The 22,816-nt window shown below is 40.7% G+C and overlaps 1 protein-coding gene across 1 annotated transcript in view; it reads left to right on the forward strand.

The window, feature by feature from the left end:
- The window catches only part of FMN2 (formin 2), a 356,215-nt gene that overhangs the window by 142,365 nt on the left and 191,034 nt on the right, over positions 1 to 22,816 (forward strand). The window contains exon 5 of the mRNA XM_057315375.1: positions 19,124 to 19,211. Coding sequence (XP_057171358.1) covers positions 19,124 to 19,211 — 88 coding nt within the window. The remainder of the gene's footprint in view (positions 1 to 19,123; positions 19,212 to 22,816) is intronic.

Below are 22,816 nucleotides of genomic sequence, written 5' to 3' on the forward strand. Positions count from 1 at the left end.
ATCTTGGGATGGAATCACTTCCAGATTGGGATTCAGATTGAGTCATTGTGTAGTGACAGAAGGGAACTTCATAGGGGCAGTTAGATAACCAGAGATTCCATGTGATGTTAATTCACTCCATGCTTATTTAGTCAATGCTAACTGTTGGAAGCACTGAGCTTAGCACCTCAGCTTTGCAAGGTAGGACAAGGAGGTTGCAGAATAAGACTGAGCTTTGCGAGAAGGTCAGAGTTGAGTTATACTCAATATATAGAATGTATGTATACATATAGGCTGTGTATGTACAGAATACTATACGTATATGGAATGTATATAGAATTCTATATGTACATCTTGAGCCTCTTTGCCTTCCTGCTGCGCTAAATTCAAGAGAATAATGCTGAGCTGGGAGAAACAAACTCATAATCCCAGATAACATCTGATTCTGATGTGGCTTTTATTTGACTTTTTTTTTTTTAAGTTTTTATTTATTTATTCGACAGAGATAGAGACAGCCAGCGAGAGGGAACACGATCAGGGGGAGTGGGAGAGGAAGAAGCAGGCTCATAGCAGAGGAGCCTGATGTGGGGCTCGATCCCGTAATGCTGGGATCACGCCCTGAGCTAAAGGCAGACGCTTAACCGCTGTGCCACCCAGGAGCCCCTTATTTGACTTTTGAATGAATCTTTTAAAAAACTTGATTTGCTTCCTTATTATTTTGATTTGATTTAGATTCTTAGTTTTGATTAATTTGATTTGACTTGTCTTCTCTGAACATATTACGCACAGATTCTAGGAGTCAAGCACCACGAACTGGTTGGGAAAATCGCAGCCAGAAATAAACATTTGCCAGTAGTACTTAGCAAGGATGCTTGTGTACTTACAGATCATTCAAAGTTACTTTTATTCGAACATCTTTATGTAGCTGACTATAGTGTTGACATGATTTAGCTATCCATTAGAAATTTATTTTATGGTTATATTTATGGACATTTGAAATATATCTAACATTGTGTATTTTTACATCTACTGCTTCTAAGTGTTTCGGCAAAGGTCATAGGCAAAGGAATTAAAGCTTGCTTCGTGAATATCCAACTTGGTGTATGTGTTCTGTGGATGTGGTGTTGGACACCATTGACATGTAATGGCTTTTCCAAAACACAACTGACGTATGGGCTTCTGAGTGACTTATTTAATCTTGTGCTTTTGTTCTGAGATATTTAATAATTTTACCACAACTATGTTTGTAAATTTTTAAGAAAATTATTGAAAAGTATGAAGTTTTATTATTTTTTTTTTTATCTTATTAGTTAGTCTACTGAAGTTCCAAGCAAGTACAACTACTTTGGAAAACTATTTGTAGTAAATACTAAAATTCAATACACAAATACCATGACCCAGTAGTTTTGCTCCTATGTGTGTATATCCAAGAGAAATGAATCCATATGTCCATGAAAATACATGTACAAGAATGCTTATAGCAGCACTCTTTATAATAACTCTAAACTGAAAACCTTTCAAATATTCATCAGTATTAGAACAGAAGAATAAATTATGACGTAACTACACGAGGGAAGAGTATTCAACAATGAAAAGTAACTATCTTTCATGATACTCAGCAATGATAGATCTCATAGACAAAGCCAGTTTGAGTAGTATGTTTCCGTTTCTATGGGGTTCAAGAACAGACAATGATAATCTGTGGCCATGGAAGTCAGAATGGGATTTTGGGAGAAGTACTGGTAGGAAAGAGGTGAGAATGGAGCCTTCAGGGATACTGATAATGTTCTATAGCTCAATCTGAGTGAGGATTACAAGAGTATATTCATACGTAAAAGTTAACTGAAGTATTATCTTTATTTTTTTTATTTTTTACTTATCTTTAAAAAAAATTTTTTTAAAGACTTTATTTATTCATTTGACAGAGAGAGACAGCCAGCGAGAGAGGGAACACAAGCAGGGGGAGTGGGAGAGGAAGAAGCAGGCTCCTAGTGGAGGAGCCTGATGTGGGACTCGATCCCAGAACGCCGGGATCACGCCCTGAGCCAAAGGCAGACACTTAAAGACTGCGTCACCCAGGCGCCCCTATTTTTTTTAATTTTTTATTATGTTCAGTTAGCCAGCATATAAGTATTACTTTTGTTTTTGTTCACTTTACTATCATTACAATTCAATGACAATATTAAAACATTTTTAAACGGTAACCACTTTAGAAGAATGGTTTATTGAGAGCAAAACACTAACTTGAGACTTTGGGACAGGAGAGCTGAAGATGTCTTCAGGGATATGAATAATGAATGATTTGACTGTTGTTCTATGAGAGTGTGACAATTATTTAGCTTACAGTAAAAGTTTCTTTAAATGGAATTGTTGAGTGGCTCAGTCAGTTAAGACTCTGACTCTTGGTTTCTGCTCAGGTCATGATCTCAGGGTGGTGAGATCGAGGCCTGCGTCAGGCTCCGCACAGTCTGCTTAAGTTTCTCTCTTCCTCTGCCTCAACCCCTCCGCTTTCTCCTTCTTCCTCTCTAAAATAAATAAATAAATCTTTTAAAATGAATGAATGAATGAATGAATGAATGAATGAATGAAACTGTTGAAGAAAGGGAAAATGGTAACACACAGTCCCTTGAAATGGTGCCTTCAGACTATTGGTCTCTAAAGGCTTAAAATCACATATTGAAACTTTTATTCTCTAAATATGAACACCATAAATTAGCTCACTGACAAGTCAATGTTTATCACTCTTTTACTTCCAAACTCTAGGAGGTCTTTGGAAAATCAGCCAGTTGCTTAGTCAGTATGTCATTTCCAAAAATAAAGATTGTACAATTGCAAGAAAGCTGGAAAATGTCCTCTCCCCTGGGGTAGGATCAAATGCAGTTTTCACTCTTGCAGATCTCCACACTGCTTAAAGCACCACAGCACTCAGTGTGGAGCCGAAATCCAGCTTCGTCTCCCTGCGAGGCCGGGACGTAATGTCATAGCCAATGGCTGAGGAACAGGAAGGAAAGCAGAAGGCCTGAATAGGCCACAAGCTGAGAAACAGTCACTGAAAAATTAAAAATTTATTATGTGGTTCTGTTCAATAAACTTATGCTAGGTGGTCATTAATTTCCTGACTATTTAACCTCTTCATTATAACACTTTTGATCTAAATTTATCTCGGGCGTGTTGTTATACACTACAGAGGAAGGAACTATTTTGGTTTGTGTTTGGTTTTCAAATTTTGCCTGAAATTGAGTAATACACAGCACGGAATATTCAGACGGGTTTTGGTCAAAGGTGTGCTTTTTAGCTAACGATTTGAAAAGTAAATGTGTTCCCTTTATGCTTTATGTGTCCTTAAGTGTATGTAACACAGGATACTGAGGGAGATGTGGGGAACATGAGCACAGGGTGTGAAATGCCGTGTCCGAGGTGTGCTCTCCCCAGGCAGTGCAGGGGGCGGCTCAGAGTGCAGACCCGAGCCAGACGGCCTGCCGCTACGTGGGTGTGTGACCAGCTGTGAGACGGGGACAGTAACAGTCACTGTGTTCTTGGGATTTTGCAGCAATTCCTAGAATCAACCACATAAAGTGCTTTCTTATTATATGCCAAGTAGAGTTCTCTCAATGTCGTTGCCGTAAGATAATAATAAATGGGAAAATGGTTTCAGTAAGTCTTTTATTCATTTGGTTTGGTCATTAACATACTTTACTTGTATCGTATCTGTGTCATATCTTTTATTTGTGATGATTAACATCACTCACCGATAATATTAAAATGTGGAGTGAGATGTTGATATCCATATTCTGTAGCCCCATTTGATATCCAAATATTTTTAGTAATATTATGAGGCATGTAGATATACGCACGATTTAATGGGGTTTTTTGATGCTTTAAGTCTAAGCTTAGCCTGTAAGAGTTCCCGGTGAATTTTAAATGCTAAAAACATAATGTTAAAGTTTTTAACATTTAAAGACCTAAAGCCAGATTTTTAGAAAGAATTTTGAAGAGAAAAATACAATTCCACAGATTTGCATGCTCTCAGATCAATGAAATATTGCTTTCTGATCACCAAGATATTTGAAATGGTGAAGGAACAAGTTATATCTTGCATGTATTCTGCATGACAAACTGGTTACACTGACAAAAGGCTACAGTCAAAGAATCTACAAGAGAAGATTGTGTGTGGGAGTGTTTGTTTAATTCAAGGAGTTTAAACATTTCTGTATGTTTTCTCTGTGATTAAGAAGTAGAGAGAGGGGCGCCTGGGTGGCACAGCGGTTAGGCGTCTGCCTTCGGCTCAGGGCGTGATCCCGGCGTTCTGGGATCGAACCCCACGTCAGGCTCCTCCGCTGGGAGCCTGCTTCTTCCTCTCCCACTCCCCCTGCTTGTGTTCCCTCTCTCGCTGGCTGTCTCTATCTCTGTCGAATAAATAAATAAAATTAAATTAAAAAAAAGAAGTAGAGAGAGATGGGGATTTATGGTAGTTGGTTTTAACTAGAAAAGTACTTTAAGAGCATAGTATTATTTATTTTAATGTTTTATTCCATGTTACTGTAATATTTGTTAAATGAAATATGAAATTTGGAAATGTAACTTATTTGAACAAACGTTTTATTAAAATCTAACTTAATGCCCTTTTTCTCATTAATTTATTTAGGATTACTTTAGATTGGGGTTTTTTAAATTATTATTGTTACTGATTTTGTTTTGTTAGCCAAGATCATCCTAATGGCTTCACTATAATCTAAGAAAAGGGAAGTTGAGATAATAAATAAGGAATTTATTTTTTCTTTTCCTTTCTTTTCTTCCTTCCTTTTTTTTTTTAAGAGAGTGTGTGTGTGAAGGGAGGGGTAGAAGGAAAGGAGGAGAGCGAGAAAGAATCTTAAGCAGAGGCTCCACATCCAGTGTGCAGCTGGACCCTGAGATCGTGACCTGAGCTGAAATCAAGAGGCAGACACATAATTGACTGAGCCATGCAGGTGCCCCAGGAATTGAATTTTTATTTTTTAAAATTTATCCATTTAACAAAATATATCAAAAAGCGCAAGATTTTCCCTTGTTTTATTGTTAGGGGATTCGTGTGCTGTGTTTGGTGCTCTGCTATGTCAAAGGTGCTGTAAGGGGTGTGTGTGTGCGTGCAAGTGCGTGCATGTGTGCGTGTGCGTGCGTGCAAGTGTGTGCGTGTGCGTGCAAGCGTGTGTGTGCATGTGTGTGCAAGTGCGTGCATGTGTGTGCGTGCAAGTGCATGCATGTGTGCGTGTAAGTGCGTGTGTGCGTGCATGTGTGTGCACATGCATGTGTGTGTGCGCATGTGTGCATGTGTGTGTGTGCATGTGCGTGTGTGTGCGCAGGTGTGTGCATGCGTGTGTGCATGTGCGTGCATGTGTGTGCAAGTGCGTGCATGTGTGTGCGTGCAAGTGCATGCATGTGTGCATGTGTGCGTGTAAGTGAGTGTGTGCACATGCGTGTGTGTGCGCATGTGTGCATGCGTGCATGTGTGTGTGTGCATGTGCGTGCATGGCTGAGGGCGCTGAGAGCAGGAGGAGCCAGTGAGCTTTGCAGTCAGGCAGAGCTGAGTGAACATCCCAGCCTGCCCCATGTTGTTGTGGAGCTTTTGCCAAAATTACATCTTGAACATTGCTTTCTTCTTCAGTGAATCAATACATAATAGTTATTATTTTGGCAGATGTGATTTGAACATGCTGTATACGGACCAAGCTGTAAGGTTAATTACTTCATTCAGTTTGACTTTATTTAGCACAGGCCTGTGGCTCTGCCCCTCCTCTTCACCTGCCTGCGTTCTAGGGGCAGGGGAGAAGAGTCCAACCCCAAGTGGGGCAAGGTGACTGATCTCATAGGCTAGGTAGATACCACTCTATTTGAGAGCACCTTTCTCAAAACAGGGAATGACACACATCCTTCGAGTTGATCCAATGACCTTCATATAACATACATTTGCTGCTCCTAATGCTGTGTTCTGTGGCGGACTTGATTTCTGGTATAATGATTTATAATGGTGTGTGAATGGCAGAACAAAGCAGGTGGAAGTATGACTGAGAAACGATGGAGACCCAGGTGGATAGTAGTCTTTATTCGGTGAGAAGGTGTCCCACAGACTTTTTTCACTCACTCGAAGTTCATGCTTCCAGTTTCTTGGGACAACCTGGGATATGGAACCGGGAGACGGGTGTCGGGATCTTGGACTAAATGAGAATAAAAGCAGGAACCAAGAAGATGGGGCCACAAGAGGTTGAGACAGTTAGCCCATTTCATCGAGGAACAGCACTCAGATTATATTAGAACCAGGAAGGAAACACAGCTTTTTAAACTGAAGTCTGAAATTCATATGAAGACAACCTAGTGAGAGATGCTGGCAGACAAGGAGAGCACACGTAGGCTCCTCCTGGTAACCTCACAAATTCTACAGCCATCAGCCTCCTTCTGAGGTTGACTCCGACTCACGGGCAGCCGTGGTACAGCAGGTGGCACCTGCCTGAGCAGCAGCTGGACACCCATGCCGAGAGGCTCAGCCAGGGCTGGGTAAGAAGCAGGCCGACTTTGTCAGAATACACGATGCTTTATTTTCAAGTCGACTTCTAGGTTCTTAATCAATGAGGGGTTCGGATATCTCCCCAATTAGCAAACCAAACCTGTTTTGTTTCCCAGATTGTGTGCGGCTGCCCAGGTAGCCGGGATGGTCTGGTGCCAACCAGAGAGTCTGGAGATGTCAGTCCTGGGCATGGTCAGTGTCAGTGCCTCCTCTGGGCTTCAGCACCTTGGAATGCTGTCGGATGCCTGTGAGGACGGCCACCCTGCCCCGAGGCTTAGCAGTAATTCACACAGGAGAAGGTGGTAGTGTAAATAAGACTGCAGTCCTCCTTGCTTGTGTACGCCGACGAAAAATCCCTGATAACCTCTTGCTCTGCAAAATCCCTACGAACATTCTTTACTTTTGAGTGCAGACTAGCTAAGATTCAAGATGTTTGCTGTTTTCTTGATACAGTATCAGACAGTGCAGACGAGGCTCTTGGTTCCTGATACTCATTGCCTCAAAAATCTAGAGATGAGCATATCTTTCCAAAGTAAGAAAATGAAGTCCATATCAAAGTTATGAGATGACCAATGATATATCTAGAGTTCTTAGAGAAACAGCCCTTTGTAAATTTGCTAGGGGGTGGGGATTAGTCAATGTGTTGGTTGTTCTCTTAATTCTAGAGTTTACCAAATTTTATTTGGTTTATTTCTTACGATTTTCTATTATTGCTTGTTTTTTCTCTTGCTGGAATAAGCCCAAGTGCTTTTACAACATTATAAAACTATAACTGCTACTTATCGGATTATTAAATTAACACCAAAACCTTGCACTTGCTAGATGTTTTTATACTTTAAAAATATTTCATGTTGCATATTGGATTGTTTTTTATTACTGGAATATTGCATATGGATTATTAACTATAGTCTACAGATAGGGAAGCTGAGGTCCACTGGATAAAGAACTTGTTCAGTTACATAGCTGCCAATTCAAGCAAAGACGTGGACGGAAATACAGATTTCCTGCCTTCACACAATTCAAATTGTTAGAAATTCTGAGTGTGGGAATTATGCTCTCTCCACATCTCCTTCTATTCTTAAGCTTTTTGTTTGGTTTTTACTGTTTCATGTTTCTCATATTCTCTTGTTACCTTCTCATTAGAGTGCTCTTGGCTGCTTTTTGCGTCTGTGGCTCCCCGAGTGCGTGGCAGACGACTTGATAAATGGCCCCGGGCTCTAATATCTGTGCGAGAAACAGCAATTTTTACATTCTGTAATTCTGCTTTGGAATTTCCCTCTACCTAATCTCTGTAGTTACTCTTATCTTACCCTGCTCAGAGAAGGGTTTGCCTTATTGGGTCTGGCCGTTTATCCCTCTAATCTCATATCAGTTTCCAGCAAGGTCCTGCCAAATCATTTCAGAAGAAAGCAGTGCACTCTCCCTGACGAGGAGTCAGGAAACCAAACCCTTGCCGCGACTCTGTATTTAGACTGTGAGCAAGTTATTTCTTTTCTTTAGTGTGTGATTTCCACAGATTTTAAGAAACTGCCACTTCAAGTTATCTGTTGGATATTTAATGTGCAGCCGTTTGATGCATCTGCTGAATTACTTATGTCACATGGAATACTAGAGAACATACCTGCTTTTCTAAAAGTTCTGAATTAACTACAAACACCAGAGTGGACTGATGAGATTATCACTTAAACATGGTTTTGGTTACATAATAAATACATTCACATTGTCTTCCTACTGTGTCTTGACATGACTCTGTCAAATTATACAAGTTCTTATCTTTCAGTTTTGACTTGACTTTAGCTGTAGAATCGCAAATAAATCAGCAAATATTTGAATACTTTCCTAAATTGCATCACCATTAGCCATGGAATTTTTAAGAAAATGTATATTCTAGGGCTTTACTCTAGAGAAAAATGACTTTTCAAACTGGAGAGTAGAAACCTTTGTTTAAGAAGCCACCTGCATCGTTCTGATGTGTGGCTAAGGGTGAAAAGTAGTTTTTGAAGGTTGTAGGGGTGGGAGTGCTTCTGAGGTAAGCAAAGTGGTTTCGACGAGGCTCACTTACTCAGCACATGTGTACTGAATGCCTGCTCACGGGGTGTTATCGCTGTGGGAGGGACTGAAGCACAGATAGGATAACTTCCACCGGGAGGTGCTGGTATCGTAGGGGGAATTATCCTGACAAATACTTTATGGCGCGCATATTAGAGTAGGAGAATGTGCAGTCTGACAACACTGAAGAAGAGGGTCCTAAGTCAGCCCTGATAAGACTCGTATGAGAGATGGGAGGAGGTCCAGGAAAAGCGTCCCAGGGGAATGATCCTTGAACATCCTGTCCAGGAAGTTGTCTGAGTTTGTCCTTTTGACAATAGAAAGTAGGGCAGAAAAATAAGGGGCCATTAAATGTCTGTGAAGAAGAATGGTGTGGTAAAAGCAGCCTTTATAGGATGGTGGTCTGAGAGCAGGAGCAGGACTGGGGTCCTAGAGGCAGAAGGTCCCACACTGTGTGAGTAGATGCAAAGAACTCGCACCAGGGTGGCGGTAGTCAAAGAGAGGAAGGTGAGATAAGGAAACACTGGTGGACTTGGACGTGTGACTGCATATGGAAATGAAGAAGAGGACTGGGCCGAAGGTCTCCATAGCAATGTCAGGCTGGTGGTACCTGTAGCTGAGAGGCAGGGGTTGTGGAGTAGAGCTAGGCGAACAGATGATGGTGAATTCTTCTGTCTTCTTGGTCTTTGTGCATTTGCCCTGTATCTACTAGAATGCCTGTACTTAATGGTTGCTTTAGTTAAAATATTGGTTTGGCTGTAATCCTGTAACCTGTAAAAGACGGACAGTTAATTTCCCTCTTGATGGGAGTGTCTGGGCAGGTAAGTGTCCAGGGTAGGACGGCTCACTTCTACCAGGCTGGCCAAGCGCTTTTGTAGCTTCACTGCCCCGAGCGCATATTATGGCTGAAGATGGCTCATTTCCATAATTCTGCCTTTAAGCAGAAGCAGAATTCAAGAAGCAGAGAGGAGGTAGAGAGCAAAGAGATTCCTTTTTGAGGCTGTGCTGTATTGCTCTCTACGTTCTATTGTCTGTGCCTTGGTCACATGGCTATACCTAGGTATCAAGGAGGCTGTGAAAATGCTGTTAGCTGGCCAGCCATATAACCACCAAAACTCAGAATTTCTCTGCTAAATCATAGAGAGGATTTTGTGGCGTAAGTTCTTAAACATGGGACCTGCTGCAAAGGCCCTTATTTTTGTTGAATAAATGTGCTTAGTATTTGGTAATGCTGAGTTGGAAAGGAGGGAAGGCCTCCAAGTGGAAGTGCCCAGGGGGTAATGGAAGACACAGACTTGTAGTCAGAACTGTGAGCAATCCATACAACATGAATATGTGAGGCCCTTCTAAAGACTATGGATGAACTTCTTCAACTGGAGACAAAAGCAGTTTAAAAAAAGGCAGCAAAGGGGCCTTGCAGTGCTTGTAGGTTACGTGGTAAGAAGCAGAGAGAGAATCCACGGAAATAATTGGACAAACAACCGTCTAAAGATGCTGCAAAATATTGTTTCCTGAGGCAGGAAGAGACACAGATGAAACGATATTGTGGAAAGGATGAATTAAGGAGGACAAAAATAAAAGATGCAGAGGGCCAAGGCAAGTGTACGAGGGCAGAGAGCTGACTGTTGAACAGAACAGAAATTTCAGCTACGATTTGCAGCTTGCCAACATTAGGCTCCATTTAGAGCCTCAGATCAGATGGGTCAGTCTACAGAGGGAACCTGGTCTATCACAGAAGAACATTGCTTAGAAGACACACGGTAAAGGAAAGGTTCTATTGAGAGTATGGAAGTGTGTCCGTGAAACTGTTGGTGCGGTTGTGTGTGAGGGATGATACTACTGTGTCAGGGCTGACAGTGACGCTTAACGATCAGGTGCGATTTCTGTAAACAGAAAACAACACATTATTTTAATTTCTATAAATAGCTTCATTTAGGCTAGTTTTTTTTTTTTTTTTGTATAATCAACAAGTAGTGTGAACCACATTTGATTAATTGGAAAGTTCAAATCAGTCTCAAAGGATTTTGACTATGTGGTGTTTCAGTTCTCTGGAGTGTTGTGTGGTGGAGAGAAGGGGCTTCCTCAGCTCGCTCAGGGGCCTCATATTTGGGTGTGCGTGTCACGTGCTTCCCTCGAAGTGTGACTGGTTTTGCTTACACTATCTAATTGGGAACAAATCTGAAATGTGTTTTTTTGGGTTTTTTTTTTTTGGCTTCTGTTTTTGTTTGAACTGACCCGGAAGTGAGGCCTGTTCAGCAGCCAAGAAAACTTTGACAGAGACACCGTCTTTAGCTTCCTTTAATTTTGAACTTAATAGAGAGGAAACCTAGGTACAAGCTAAGTGGTTTAGCAGCTCCTCTGAATTCGTCAGATCTTATCAATCATTGCTGCCCGACAGAAATATCACGCAAGCCACAAACACCATTTTCCATTTTCTAGTAGCCATATTAAAAAAAAAGTATAAGGAGACAGGCAAAATGAAATTCTTAAAAAAAAATCTTTTAAGTCTGCTTCTTTCAAGTGCCTGACTAGCTGTATGAGCCAGTTGGTTCAGTATCGGACAGCGCGGTTCTAGTGGATTCATCATGAAGGAGTTCATTGAGGATTTGTCCTTAATTTTAAGTGTGGGAGTTATACCGGCACGAACGCTAGTGATAATGTTTAGTGAATTGGTTTTCTACTGCTTTACTTTTCAGCTTGGATATCTTAAAACAGCTAGTTGTGTTGCCAGCAGCCTGGGTTGATTTGGGTCTGCCTAGGACGATGTGGGTAGAGGCAGTGAAGTAAACCGTTCTCCGTCTGGGACCGCTGAGCTCCTGCAGTCTCACTGAGAGCTCACTGCTGTCTTTACCCTGAGGCTGTAGGGGAGGGACCGGGGAATTATGAGTAGGCTTTGAGTCAGTGTCCTCCTTATCGTTCTGGCCTTCCTTCCCCAGTGCCTTACTAGTCCATGCAGGCTGCTGTAACAGAATGTCATTGACTCGGTGCTTAATGAACAACAGAGATTTACTTCTCACAGTTGTGCAGGCTGGGAAGGCCAAGATCAGGGCACCGGCCGATTCAGTACCTGGCTTGGAGCCTTCTTCCTGACAGCCATCTTTTCGCTGTGTCTTCACATGGCAGAAGGGGTGAAGGGTATCTTTGGGGTCTCTTTTACAAGGGCACTAATCTCATTTTTAGGGTTCCACTCTTATGACCTAATCACCACGCCGAGGCTCCACATCCTAATACCATCACATTGGGCATGAAATTTTGGGGGACACAAATATTCAGTCTGCAGCACCTAAGTACCGCCCTTTGCCCAGGGGCTCCCATCTCAAGCTGTCCTAGGGAAGGACCAGTTTTTAAATCCCCAAACCATTTATGTTCTGATGCTTTTGTAAACTACAATAGAAATGAATTACTCTATAAATGAAATTAGAAAAACCCAAAGAAAGACATACTAGTCTAAATTCAGCAGATCAAACATCACTCCATCGTATGGCTGTAAACTTCTAGTACTTGCTCTCAATGTCTGTACGTACTTATTTCTTGCTGGGCAGGTAACACCCAGGACTTAGCAGCAGCCTGCGATCTACATTTTGAGGAGGGAACACTTCTTTACATCTGCAGTCTTTGTCATATCAACCTCTGTATAAAGCACGTCTTCTGTTTTCCGATCAGGACAGGAGGATCAAAGCTACTTAGTAAGATGCTGGACGGTGGGCCAGTGGTGGAGCTGGCATTCTGACCCAGAATGGCAGCCAACCCACAGGAGTCTTTGTGAGAGTTAGGGAAAGGTGTCCCTTCCCCTGGGTGGGCTCTCACTCTGCCTGCTATTGGAGCGCAGCCCGAGCCATGTAGGATATGGTCCTATCAGACGCAGCGTGCTCTCCCTACCTCCCTTTGCCAGGGTAGAAGGACAAGAGAGTGGGCAGTGGGAAGAAGAGCTAAAGTGGAGACTAAGTGTTGTCTCTGTCATTTTACTGTACATTTTCATAGAATGGTGGTTGAAGTTGACAAAGAAAACAAAACTCAAGTTGATGAAAATGGGTGGTTTTCAGAATTTCTAGTTCAAGTTGTGCCCAACCTTAAGTTTTTGGTGTACCTATTTAGTTAGTGTGTACTGTCCTGAGACTCCCATTATTAGAAATTTCCATATAGTCAGCCAGGTAGCGGGTGTTCAAAATAACACAGGAATATTAATATTTAACAATCTATTAAAATATGTGTGAATACATCCTTGTTTTTTTAAGATTTTTAAAATTTATTTGACAGAGCAAGAGCACAAGCAGGGGGAGCTGCAGAGGGAGAGGGAGAAGCAGACTCCCTGCCAAGCAGGGAGCCCGATGCAGGACTCCTTCCCAGGACCCTGGGATCATGACCTGAGCTCAAGGCAGACGCTTCACTGACTGAGCGACCCAGACGCCCTGAATACATCCTTGTTATCTTTGCTGCTTCTACCATCATAATTCTACTATAAGTTTCTAGTACTGGCTTAGTTTATAATTAAATGAAGAAATTTAAAAAAAAAAGTATGGACAGTGGAAAACGACCTAGGATATCTCCTTGATACAGTAATCATTCAAACCACAAATTAGTTAATGTTAATTTGAAACACATCTCTAGTTAAGTAGCCTAATTATATTAACTATATTCGGGTTGTAAAAGTTTGACTGGGGCCATATACACAGTTTTGTTCTCTTCCTATGGCCTAAAATTGCATGGTTAAAGCAGACATGCCATTGGTCATGTAGGATGCCAGGAAAAGAATTACGGGAGAAGTCATTTGCAACCACTGGAAAACTACTCTGAACTAATAAAGGTCCGGATTTCTTAGGAAATTACACGAGAAGATGGTGAGATTATTTTCTTTTGTAGACTTAAACTGAGTAATGAAAAGTTGACAGTTTATTTTTGAGAAACTATTGAAAATGCTTTCCTGAGTATTTAAACTTGGTGTAGCTATTACTACTGAACTGGGCACACTGTTTGCTAGGTGTGCTCCCAAGAGTGCCGAGTGCATCATGAATGCCTGCTACAGCTTTTTGAAGTTGATGGTGCTGTTATTTTTTTAAATAAGGAAACTGAGGCTTTACGATGTTGGAGTAACTTTTCCAGAAAGCTCTACCTAGACGTAGGAATCAGAATCTGCATTTTAAAAAAGATCCCAGGTGATTCATGTGCATATTAAAGTTTGAGAAGTAGGGTGCTGGGGTGGCTCAGTTGGTTAAACATCTGCCTTTGGCTCAGGTCAGATCCTGGGGGCCTGGGATGGAGCCCCACATCCGGTTCCCTGCTCAGCGGGGAGCCTGCTTCTCCCTCAGTCTGCCACTCCCCTATTTGTGCTTTCTCTCTCTCCCTGTGTCAAATACATACATACATACATACAAAAATAAATAAAATCTGCAAAAAAAAAAGTTTGAGAAATAGTGGTCTATTTTCCAGAGTCCATGTTCATAATCCCTACATAATGTTCATGATCCATACATAGTCCTGCCTCATTGGTAATCTAAGATAAAAACTTTATTAAGTATATTAGCTGAATCTAATACATGAATTTAGATAAATTCAAAATAATCCTTTTATTTCTGGTTATATCTTCTAATTCTTGCAGATTTCAAATTTGTTAATTCTGCATTTTCCATTTTTCAACTAAGGCTTCTGAGATCAGTTTCTAAGAGTCAACTCACTCCTCTCCATTGCTCCGGTGGTACCTGGATTCTAGCAGTGTCCTAGTTTGATAGCTTCTCCACCCATTTCTTAATTGGGTTATTATTATTATTATTGCTATTGAGTTATATAAGTTCTTTATATGTTATTGGATATACCATTTGCCAAAATCTTCTCCCATTCAGTAGGTTGCCTTTTCGTTTTGTTGATGGTTACCTTCATATGTTACCCAGGGTGTTTTTTTAAAAGAAGGATAAATAAAGACTATGGTTTGTAATATAAAGGTTGAGTTAGTCCAGGGAACTGTAGAGTCAATCCCTTTAGACATCTGTCCTTCCCGTGTATATGCCTTCTAGAATGCAATGGATGGTTACTATTCCTACCTATAATCTCAGGCATTTAAATGTAAAATATAGTTTGTAATAAATTCATTTGAATTATAACAGAAGCAGCAAGTGAACAGTCTATATGGCATTTTATTTTATTTTATTTTTTAATTGACTTATAGTTGACACACAGTGTTACATTAATTTCAGGTGTACAGCCTAACGATTCAACATCTTTATAAGTTAAGCTGTGCTCACCACAAGTATAGGTACCATCTGTCCCCATACATCACTATTACAGTGTCATTGGCTATATTCTCTAGGCTATACTTTTTATTCCTATGACTTATTCATTCCTTAACAGGAAGCCTGTCTCTCCCACTCCTCTTCACCCATTTTGCCCAACCTCCCACCTCCTTCCCCTCTGACAGCCAATAATTTTTTCTCTGTGTTTATCGGTCTATTTCTGGTTTTTGTTTGTTTGTTCATGTGTTTTCTTTTTTAGATTCCACATGTAAGTGAGATTATATGGCATTTGTCTTTCTCTGTTCGACTTATTTCACTTAGCATCATAACCAGTAGGTCCAACCATGTTGTCACAAATGGCAAGATTTCATTCTTTCTTCTGGCTGAGTAATATTCTGGTGTATGTACATACCATATCGCCTTTATCCATTCATCAGTCGATGGACACTCGGGTTGCTTCCATGTCTTGGCTATTGTAAATAATGCTGCAGTAAGCATTGGGGTGAATATGTCTTTTCAAATTGGTGTTTTCATTTTCTTTGGGTAAATACCCAGAAGTGGAATTACTAGATCATATGGTATTTCTATTTTTAATTTTTTGAGGAACCTCCATACTGTTTTCCACAGTGGCTGCACCAGTTCACATTCCCACCAACAGTGCATGAGTGTTCCTTTTTCTTCATATCCTCACCAGTACTTGTTATTTCTTGTCTTTTTCATACTAGCCATTCTAACTGATGTGAGATGATACCTCCCTGTGGTTTTGATTTGCATTTCTTTGATGATTAGTGATGTTGAGCATCTTTTCATGTGCCTCTTGGCCAACTGTATGTCTTCTTTGGGAAAATATCTATTCAGGTTCTCTACCCGTTTCTTTCTTTTTTTTTTTTTTTTAAGATTTTATTTATTTATTTGACAGAGAGACAGCCAGCGAGAGAGGGAACACAAGCAGGGGGAGTGGGGGAGTGGGAGAGGAAGAAGCAGGCTCCCAGTGGAGGAGCCTGATGTGGGGCTCGATTCCAGAACACCAGGATCATGCCTTGAGCCGAAGGCTGATGCTTAACGACTGCGCTACCCAGATGCCCCTCTCTACCCATTTCTTAATTGGTTTATTATTATTATTATTATTATTATTGGTATTGAGTTATAGAAGTTCTTTATATATTATTAGATATATCATTTGCCAAAATCTTCTCCCATTCAGTAGGTTGCCTTTTCATTTTGTTGATGGTTTCCTTCATATGCAAAAGCTCTTTATTTTGGTGTAGTTCCAATAATTTATTTTTGCTTTTGCTGCCCTTGCCCAAGGAAACAGATCTAGAAAAATGTTGCTAAGGCCCATGTCAAAGAGATTACTGCCTATGTTGCTTTTCTAGCAGTTGTATGGTTTCAGGTCTCACATGTAGGTCTTTAATCCACTTTGAGTTTGTTTTTGTGTATGGTGTAAGAAAGTTGTCTAGTTTCATTCTTCTGCATGTAGCTGTCCAGTTTTCCCAATACCATTTATTGAAGAGGCTATCCTTTCCCCATTGTATATCTTTATCTTCTGTGTTGTAGGTTAATTGACCATATAATTGTGGGTTTATTTCTGGGTTTTCTGTTCTGTTACATTGATCTAGGTGTCTGTTTTTGTGCCATACTGTTTTGATTATTATAACTTTGTGGTGTGTCTTGAAATCTGGGATTGTGATACCTCTGGTTTTGTTCTTCTTTCTCAAGATTGCGTTGGCTACTCAGGGTCTTTGTGGTTCCATACTAATCTTAGGATTATTTGTTCTAGTTCTTTGAAAAATTCTATTGGTATTTTGATAGGGATAGCATTGAATCTGTAGATTTCTTTGGGTAGTGTGGACATTTTAACAATATTAATTCTTCCAATCTATACTCTGAGAACTATAAAAAAAAATTGATGAAAGAAATTGAAGATGACACAAACAAATGGAAAGATCTTCCATGCTCCATGGACTGGAAGTCTGTACGACCTTTTAAAAGATAACCTGTAAATATGAGCCACTCCGGTTTGAAGAGCAAGGAAGGACATGCAAATATCAGCAGTCTTAGAGATGGTACCTGGAAATTAGTTTGGAGAATGGACAGGAAGCAATGAGAGTCATCTGTGATGCTAGAGTCACTTAAAGGGCTTTTTGAAGTGCAGATTGAGGAAAATCTGATGCCCACACTTTCTGGTTAGTAGGTTTGTGATAGGGCCCATGATTTTGCATTTTTAGTAAGTTCTCAGGTGATGATCATACGTGCTGGTCCAGGGAGCACACTTTGAGAGATACTGCACTAGATTTGAGAGGCTAGTTAGAAATTTTTTGCATTGATCTATGTAAGATAAAACATAGGAATAAATGCTGGCAATAGAGTTGAAGAGGAAGGGTGGATTCCAAAAATATAGAGGAGTTATAATTGACAGGACTTGTTAACAGACCAGAGTATACAGATGAAGCAGAGGTAAGAGTCTAGATTGATTTCTCGATTTCTAACTTTAGTAGGTGGGTGGAAAATGATGGTGCCATTATCTCAATATATGGAATAAAAGAGAAGTTGGATAGGTTTTGGGGTGGACCTAATGACGAGTTTGGTGTTAGACATGTCAAATGGAGATTTATGTGCAGAAAGTAGGATACTGTAGAGTTGAATATACAGTTACAAGAATGAATTTATAAGTGCTGGCATGTATGTCTGTAGAAGAGAAATTATAGGTCATAAAGTGAACAGAATAAAGTGCTCAGAACAGAACTCTGAAATATGCCAGTATTTAAGGTGAAATCAGAGTAATTCACCTTGAAAGGGCCTGAGAAGGGCTGCCAGGAGCTGTGGAATGAAGAGTTTCTGTAAGGCTGTGATCAGTCTGTCAGCACTGCAGAAAGGTCAATTGACATATGGATGCAAATGCATTTAGTTTTGTCAGAGGGTCACGGATGGGACCCAGATTGTATTTACCTGAAGTTAGAAAGTGTTTCTGAGGACAGAATACATGCCTTTTGTTTTTCTGATATTAAGTTTCTATTCACTTCTGAAGAAGATAACACTATTGATAGAAATACTTGGGGTGTGAATGGATTCATATTCAAGGTCTAAGCTAGTATTTTAGCTGAAACTTGATGTTTAAAGAGCAAATTAAGAATCAAAATTTGTGTGTGTGTGTGTGTGTGTATACACATATATATTCTTTTGAGGAAACATTGTCTCTTGTGAGGTATTATTCCTTTTTACAAGACGCTTGCAGAAATGAGTGTGGAGGATTTTGTGGTTGGTTCCTTCTGAAAGTGTTGTTTTACTCTCCACCCCATCCCTGCTGGGGAACCAAGAATGCTATTATTGCTATTAAGAATATTGTTTTACTCTGTGACTTTGTGTGACAGCTGGGCATGATTCTTTAATAGTTTACCGATTGGCCCAACTTCAACAAAAAGAAAGACAAGGTCAACAAATGTGATAGCTGTTAGGGCAGCTGTCCCTTCTGATAATCTGACCATAACTGCTTTTTCCTTTTCCTCAGTGTTTTTTCTAAGCAGACTTACAAAAAAACCATGACAGTAAATAGAAATGACTGCCCTTCAGGACCTGGGGTACTGGTTTCATAAGCAAGATTTATCAGTGGTGTGTCAGTGTCTGGAAAACATAGTTTAAATGTGTGTGTCCAAGAACAGCATGCCCACCTCTATTTTAGGAAAACTCCTTGTGGGGTGTGTGGATTCACGGACTCATTAGGACTCTCTGGAAAGCCGGATTTGAGATGGAACAGACATAGCCCTTTGGATTTGCTGCTTGTATTCCTCTATTAATTAGTTGGAAATTTCCCCACAAAACGTGGGCCAAATGCAGAATGAGAGGGACGGCCAGTAAAACAGTGAGCTTTCTGAAGGATCAGAATCAAGGCATGTTTTCTATTTTGTGCTCAAACAGGTCCGATCTAACAGATTCTGTGTGTAGAGTTTACTTACCCTCCACCTGTTGACCAGTGTTTTAAGGCCCGACATTATGATAGGAACACTTTAAAAATCTCAGGCTGCAAATGATCAAATGTGTAATTGTTATTTCATAGAGACTAAACTAATATCCTAAAGTGTTAGAAATTTTACACGCTGACAGATCAGTCTCTTTAAAGACGGGTAAAGAGCTTGCCATTGAGGCTGATGGGTGAAGATGGTAAATTTGGAAAATGTAAGACATAAAACACAACAGCTCTTTTCAGATCAGTGTTGAATACTTTAAGTAATGACTTTAAGCCATACATTTTTCATTTAGGATTAAAAAGAACATGTTATCAAGCATATCATTGGAGTTCAAATTAACATTTTCCCCTTTTCCTTTCTTTGAGCAGGTGGTCAAGTTATTAAGCAACAAAAGATCACAAGCAGTTGGAATATTAATGTCTAGCCTTCATTTAGATATGAAAGATATACAACATGGTAAGTATAAAAATAAAAATTCAGCTTTTGCATACCCAAATTTGGGCTGAGAGATGTGCTGTTGGAGTTTTGAGATTACTATGTTTCCCGTAAGCACTACCAAACTTTCTACCGGGATCGTTTCTGGAGGAGTTACTAGTAACTTGACTTTTATGTTGTTTCTATATTTTGCTGAAAGCCTAATTCTCATGTGACGTATTTAGTCTGCATTAATAAATATTTCATTTTTAATTCATCAGCAATACTGGTCCCACTGTGCTCTGTAACTAATTGGACTATCTCTGAGGTATTTACTTCTGGATGCCATGCTCTAAGAGTGACTGATAAGCGGGAGTCGTAGTAGGGTATGTCTCAGCCCTCGAAAATACCTGAAGATAGTGCGCTGGAGAGATTAAATATGCTGAGACTTGGATCTCAAGTGTTTGATGAGCTAACATAAGTTTTCTAACAAATTGTCTTCAACCAGTGTAGGAGTTACACGGATGCTTGCTTTGACTGTTATTATTTTAAGAATGTTTTATGATTAGAGAGGTTGAATAGTAGACTGGATTGCCATGTGCAGTAATTAAATGAAAACTCAGAAGTGTTCAAGAGGCTGAATGATCATTGGTCGCGGATGTCTGTAAAGCATTGGACAGGTGCGGGGACGTGTTCTCTTAGTCCTCCTGTTCCAAGATACGATGCGATGCTGAAAGAATCACAAAAGCAATTTTTTTATGTATAACTTTTTAGGGTGGAAAACTGTTCCTCTTCTTTCAATTATTTGGTGTAACTATATGTAAACCCCTGGGCTTTTCTAGACATAGGGGGATTGAATTATTTTTTCTAATAACCATCAAAGATAGTTTCAAATGATTCTTGCCCACTTCTATTATTGTTGGTGATTCAGACACATGGAAGCAGTAATATCAGGGCCTTTTGTTATTTCTTTTATGGTGTTTTAATTTATATCTTTAACCAGGCTTATTAAATACTCTCTATGTTTAGAGTTAGGCTGATTTTAACGTTTTCTAAGTGGCTTTAGTGTCAATATTTTAAATACTTGAAATCCACCCTATAATTAACAGGCATTCCTATGCCGTATCTTCCTATCACATTTATGCTGAGAGGTATTGCCCAAAGGTGAATAGAGGAAATATATTTATATTCAGAACGTCCCATGAGCTGTCCAGAGCCTTAGAACAGATTTAAAGCAGATTGAATTATCCAATGGAATGCCAGTTTACCTATTAAAGAAATATGGTTTCAAGTATAACACAGACTTTATAAATCATGAGAACATTTAACCGGCTTTCTAGCTTACCCCTTTATGAGTGTGGATTCTATTTGTCAGCCTTAAAATACTGTGTGGAATAATTCATAAATAGCAGCAGCCTGGAATGCTCTGTCAATTGATGAGTAACTCTTAATCATAATTTAAGTTTTTATTAAACTGTTTTGATGGTGAGGAGACTTCCTCAAAGTGAAGCACTGGGGGTAGTAGTCATAGAAGAGGACGCCAAGGCTGGCGCCGAGAAGTGCTTGGCGTTTGCGAAGCTGGCGGATGTAGCCCTGTTAAGTCATAGAATGAAATCTGAAAATAATGATATGGTCCTTTCCTTCAGTGAAATGTTCAGCCCGGGCGGAGTTAATAATGAGAACCTTATGAACAAAGGAGTCCGCCTAACATCTGTGTCTGTGGTAAAGCCAGTGAGAGTTCATTGAAAACTTGCTAGCTTAACATGCAAAGCTGACAAGAATGTGGCCTGGACGTCAGTAGTTGAAGGGTCACAGAATTATGCATCAACTTTCTCCTATTAGGATGCGATGTGATTGCTTGAGTCACTTTGAAACCCTGTACACGGTCTTCTAAAACACGGCCGCCTGAAAATCTAAGTCTGAAGGAGCAAGGGGTAGGCCTTTCTGTGAGTCAAGTCCGTTCCGGCTCAGTCCGTTGTCTGGAACCATGATTTGCACGTGTGAATTGCTTGCGGCCTCTAGAATAAACTTGACTTCTATCAGGATACGCCTGCCCTGAGGAATCCACAGAAGCATAAACAGCGTTGATTTTGGTTGTAGAAGCAGCCGCAGAATTTATCCAGATCTCCACTGTCATCTTGTAGGGCTCACTAAGACCTTTTGGGGGGTCGGTTTCTTTTTCAAGGTCGCAAAGCACGTTGGTGGAACAGACTAAACTCGGGCCCCACCCTCTGCCCTCTCTAGACCTGTTCTTTTCATTCATGTGAGCTGCTTTGTTCAAGGGTGTGCTTCTGCTACAACCAGCATTGGTGTCTGGAAAACAAGTATATGGAACACTGTAGAACAGTGGGAATTTTTTTTTCTATTTTTCCCTTTTCCCTCACCAAAACTCTAGAAAAGGTTAGGGGTGTGTTTACTTTGTAATGTTTCTATTTTTAAGGTGCCACATTAGAGTATTCAGTGTGGAAGGGTTGGATTAGAGGTGCCAAAGTCAAATCGCGGTCTTGCCACCATGTTCGCTGAACACCACACCCGCTCAGACGTCAAGGGTTGGATTAGAGGTGCCAAAATCAAATCGCGGTCTTGCCACCATGTCCGCTGAACACCACACCCGCTCAGACGTCAAGGGTTGGATTAGAGGTGCCAAAGTCAAATCACGGTCTTGCCACCATGTCCGCTGAACACCACACCTGCTGAACACCACACCCGCTCAGACTTCAAGGGTTGGATTAGAGGTGCCAAAGTCAAATCGTGGTCTTGCCACCATGTCCGCTGAACACCACACCCGCTCAGACTTCAAGGTCATTTTCTACAACAGCACATGCAGGGTCCTCGGCGTCACACAGAGTCACAGGGCAGAGAGGGAAGAAAGGATCGGGTCCTTGACGAGGTTTCCTAACGTGGCAGTCCAAGTGAGGCCGTCCCAGACAGTTCAGTGCGTGGGTGCATGTGCAAGACGACGGTTGCCGTGAGGACCCGCGCTGCTCCAAGGCAGTTGTAAATGTGTCTGGCAGCTTCCACACTATCCTGTGAATTATCAGTTTTCCACTGGGAAGGGTGAAACTGTGGTGTGTGACCTCTGGAAAACAAAACAGAACAAAAACACTCCGATGGTTTAGAATAACGAAGTCTAGGACGAAGGTGCTTTCCAGAAATGATTGACCTAGCGTGCTAGAGCTTAGGGTCATCATGGCTTTAGGAGCTCCTTAACTCAAGCTCTAGGGATCCGCTGAGGCAAGGCCAACTGCTCACCCCTGCCGGAGTCGACTTCCCTGGGTGCAGAGCCCCTTGAGTTCAGTTTGTCGTAAGTCTAGCATCTGTACTTTGGGTGGACTGAGGTTTAATGATTGGCCTTTGGCTCCCTCAGACTGTGAATAGAAAGTTCGGGCTTGTTGGGATAGGGCTGAACCAGTTTCTGAACTGGCTCATGTTTCTGCATTCTCTCTTGTTTGGCATAGTAATTCCTATCTTGGTTGTTTTTTGATGCTTTTCAGATATTTGATAAATACACTTTATCCCTCATTTTAAATTACTCTCAATGGGAGGCTTGATTCAAATCATCTAGCCTATTATTTTCATTATGAGAGTATCCTACAGCTCTGTCGTTGAGTTTTGTGAAAAGAGATTGAAGTTTCTTTACAGCATTC

The sequence above is a fragment of the Ursus arctos genome, unplaced genomic scaffold (assembly GCF_023065955.2).
Source record: "Ursus arctos isolate Adak ecotype North America unplaced genomic scaffold, UrsArc2.0 scaffold_2, whole genome shotgun sequence".
NCBI lineage: Eukaryota > Metazoa > Chordata > Mammalia > Carnivora > Ursidae > Ursus > Ursus arctos.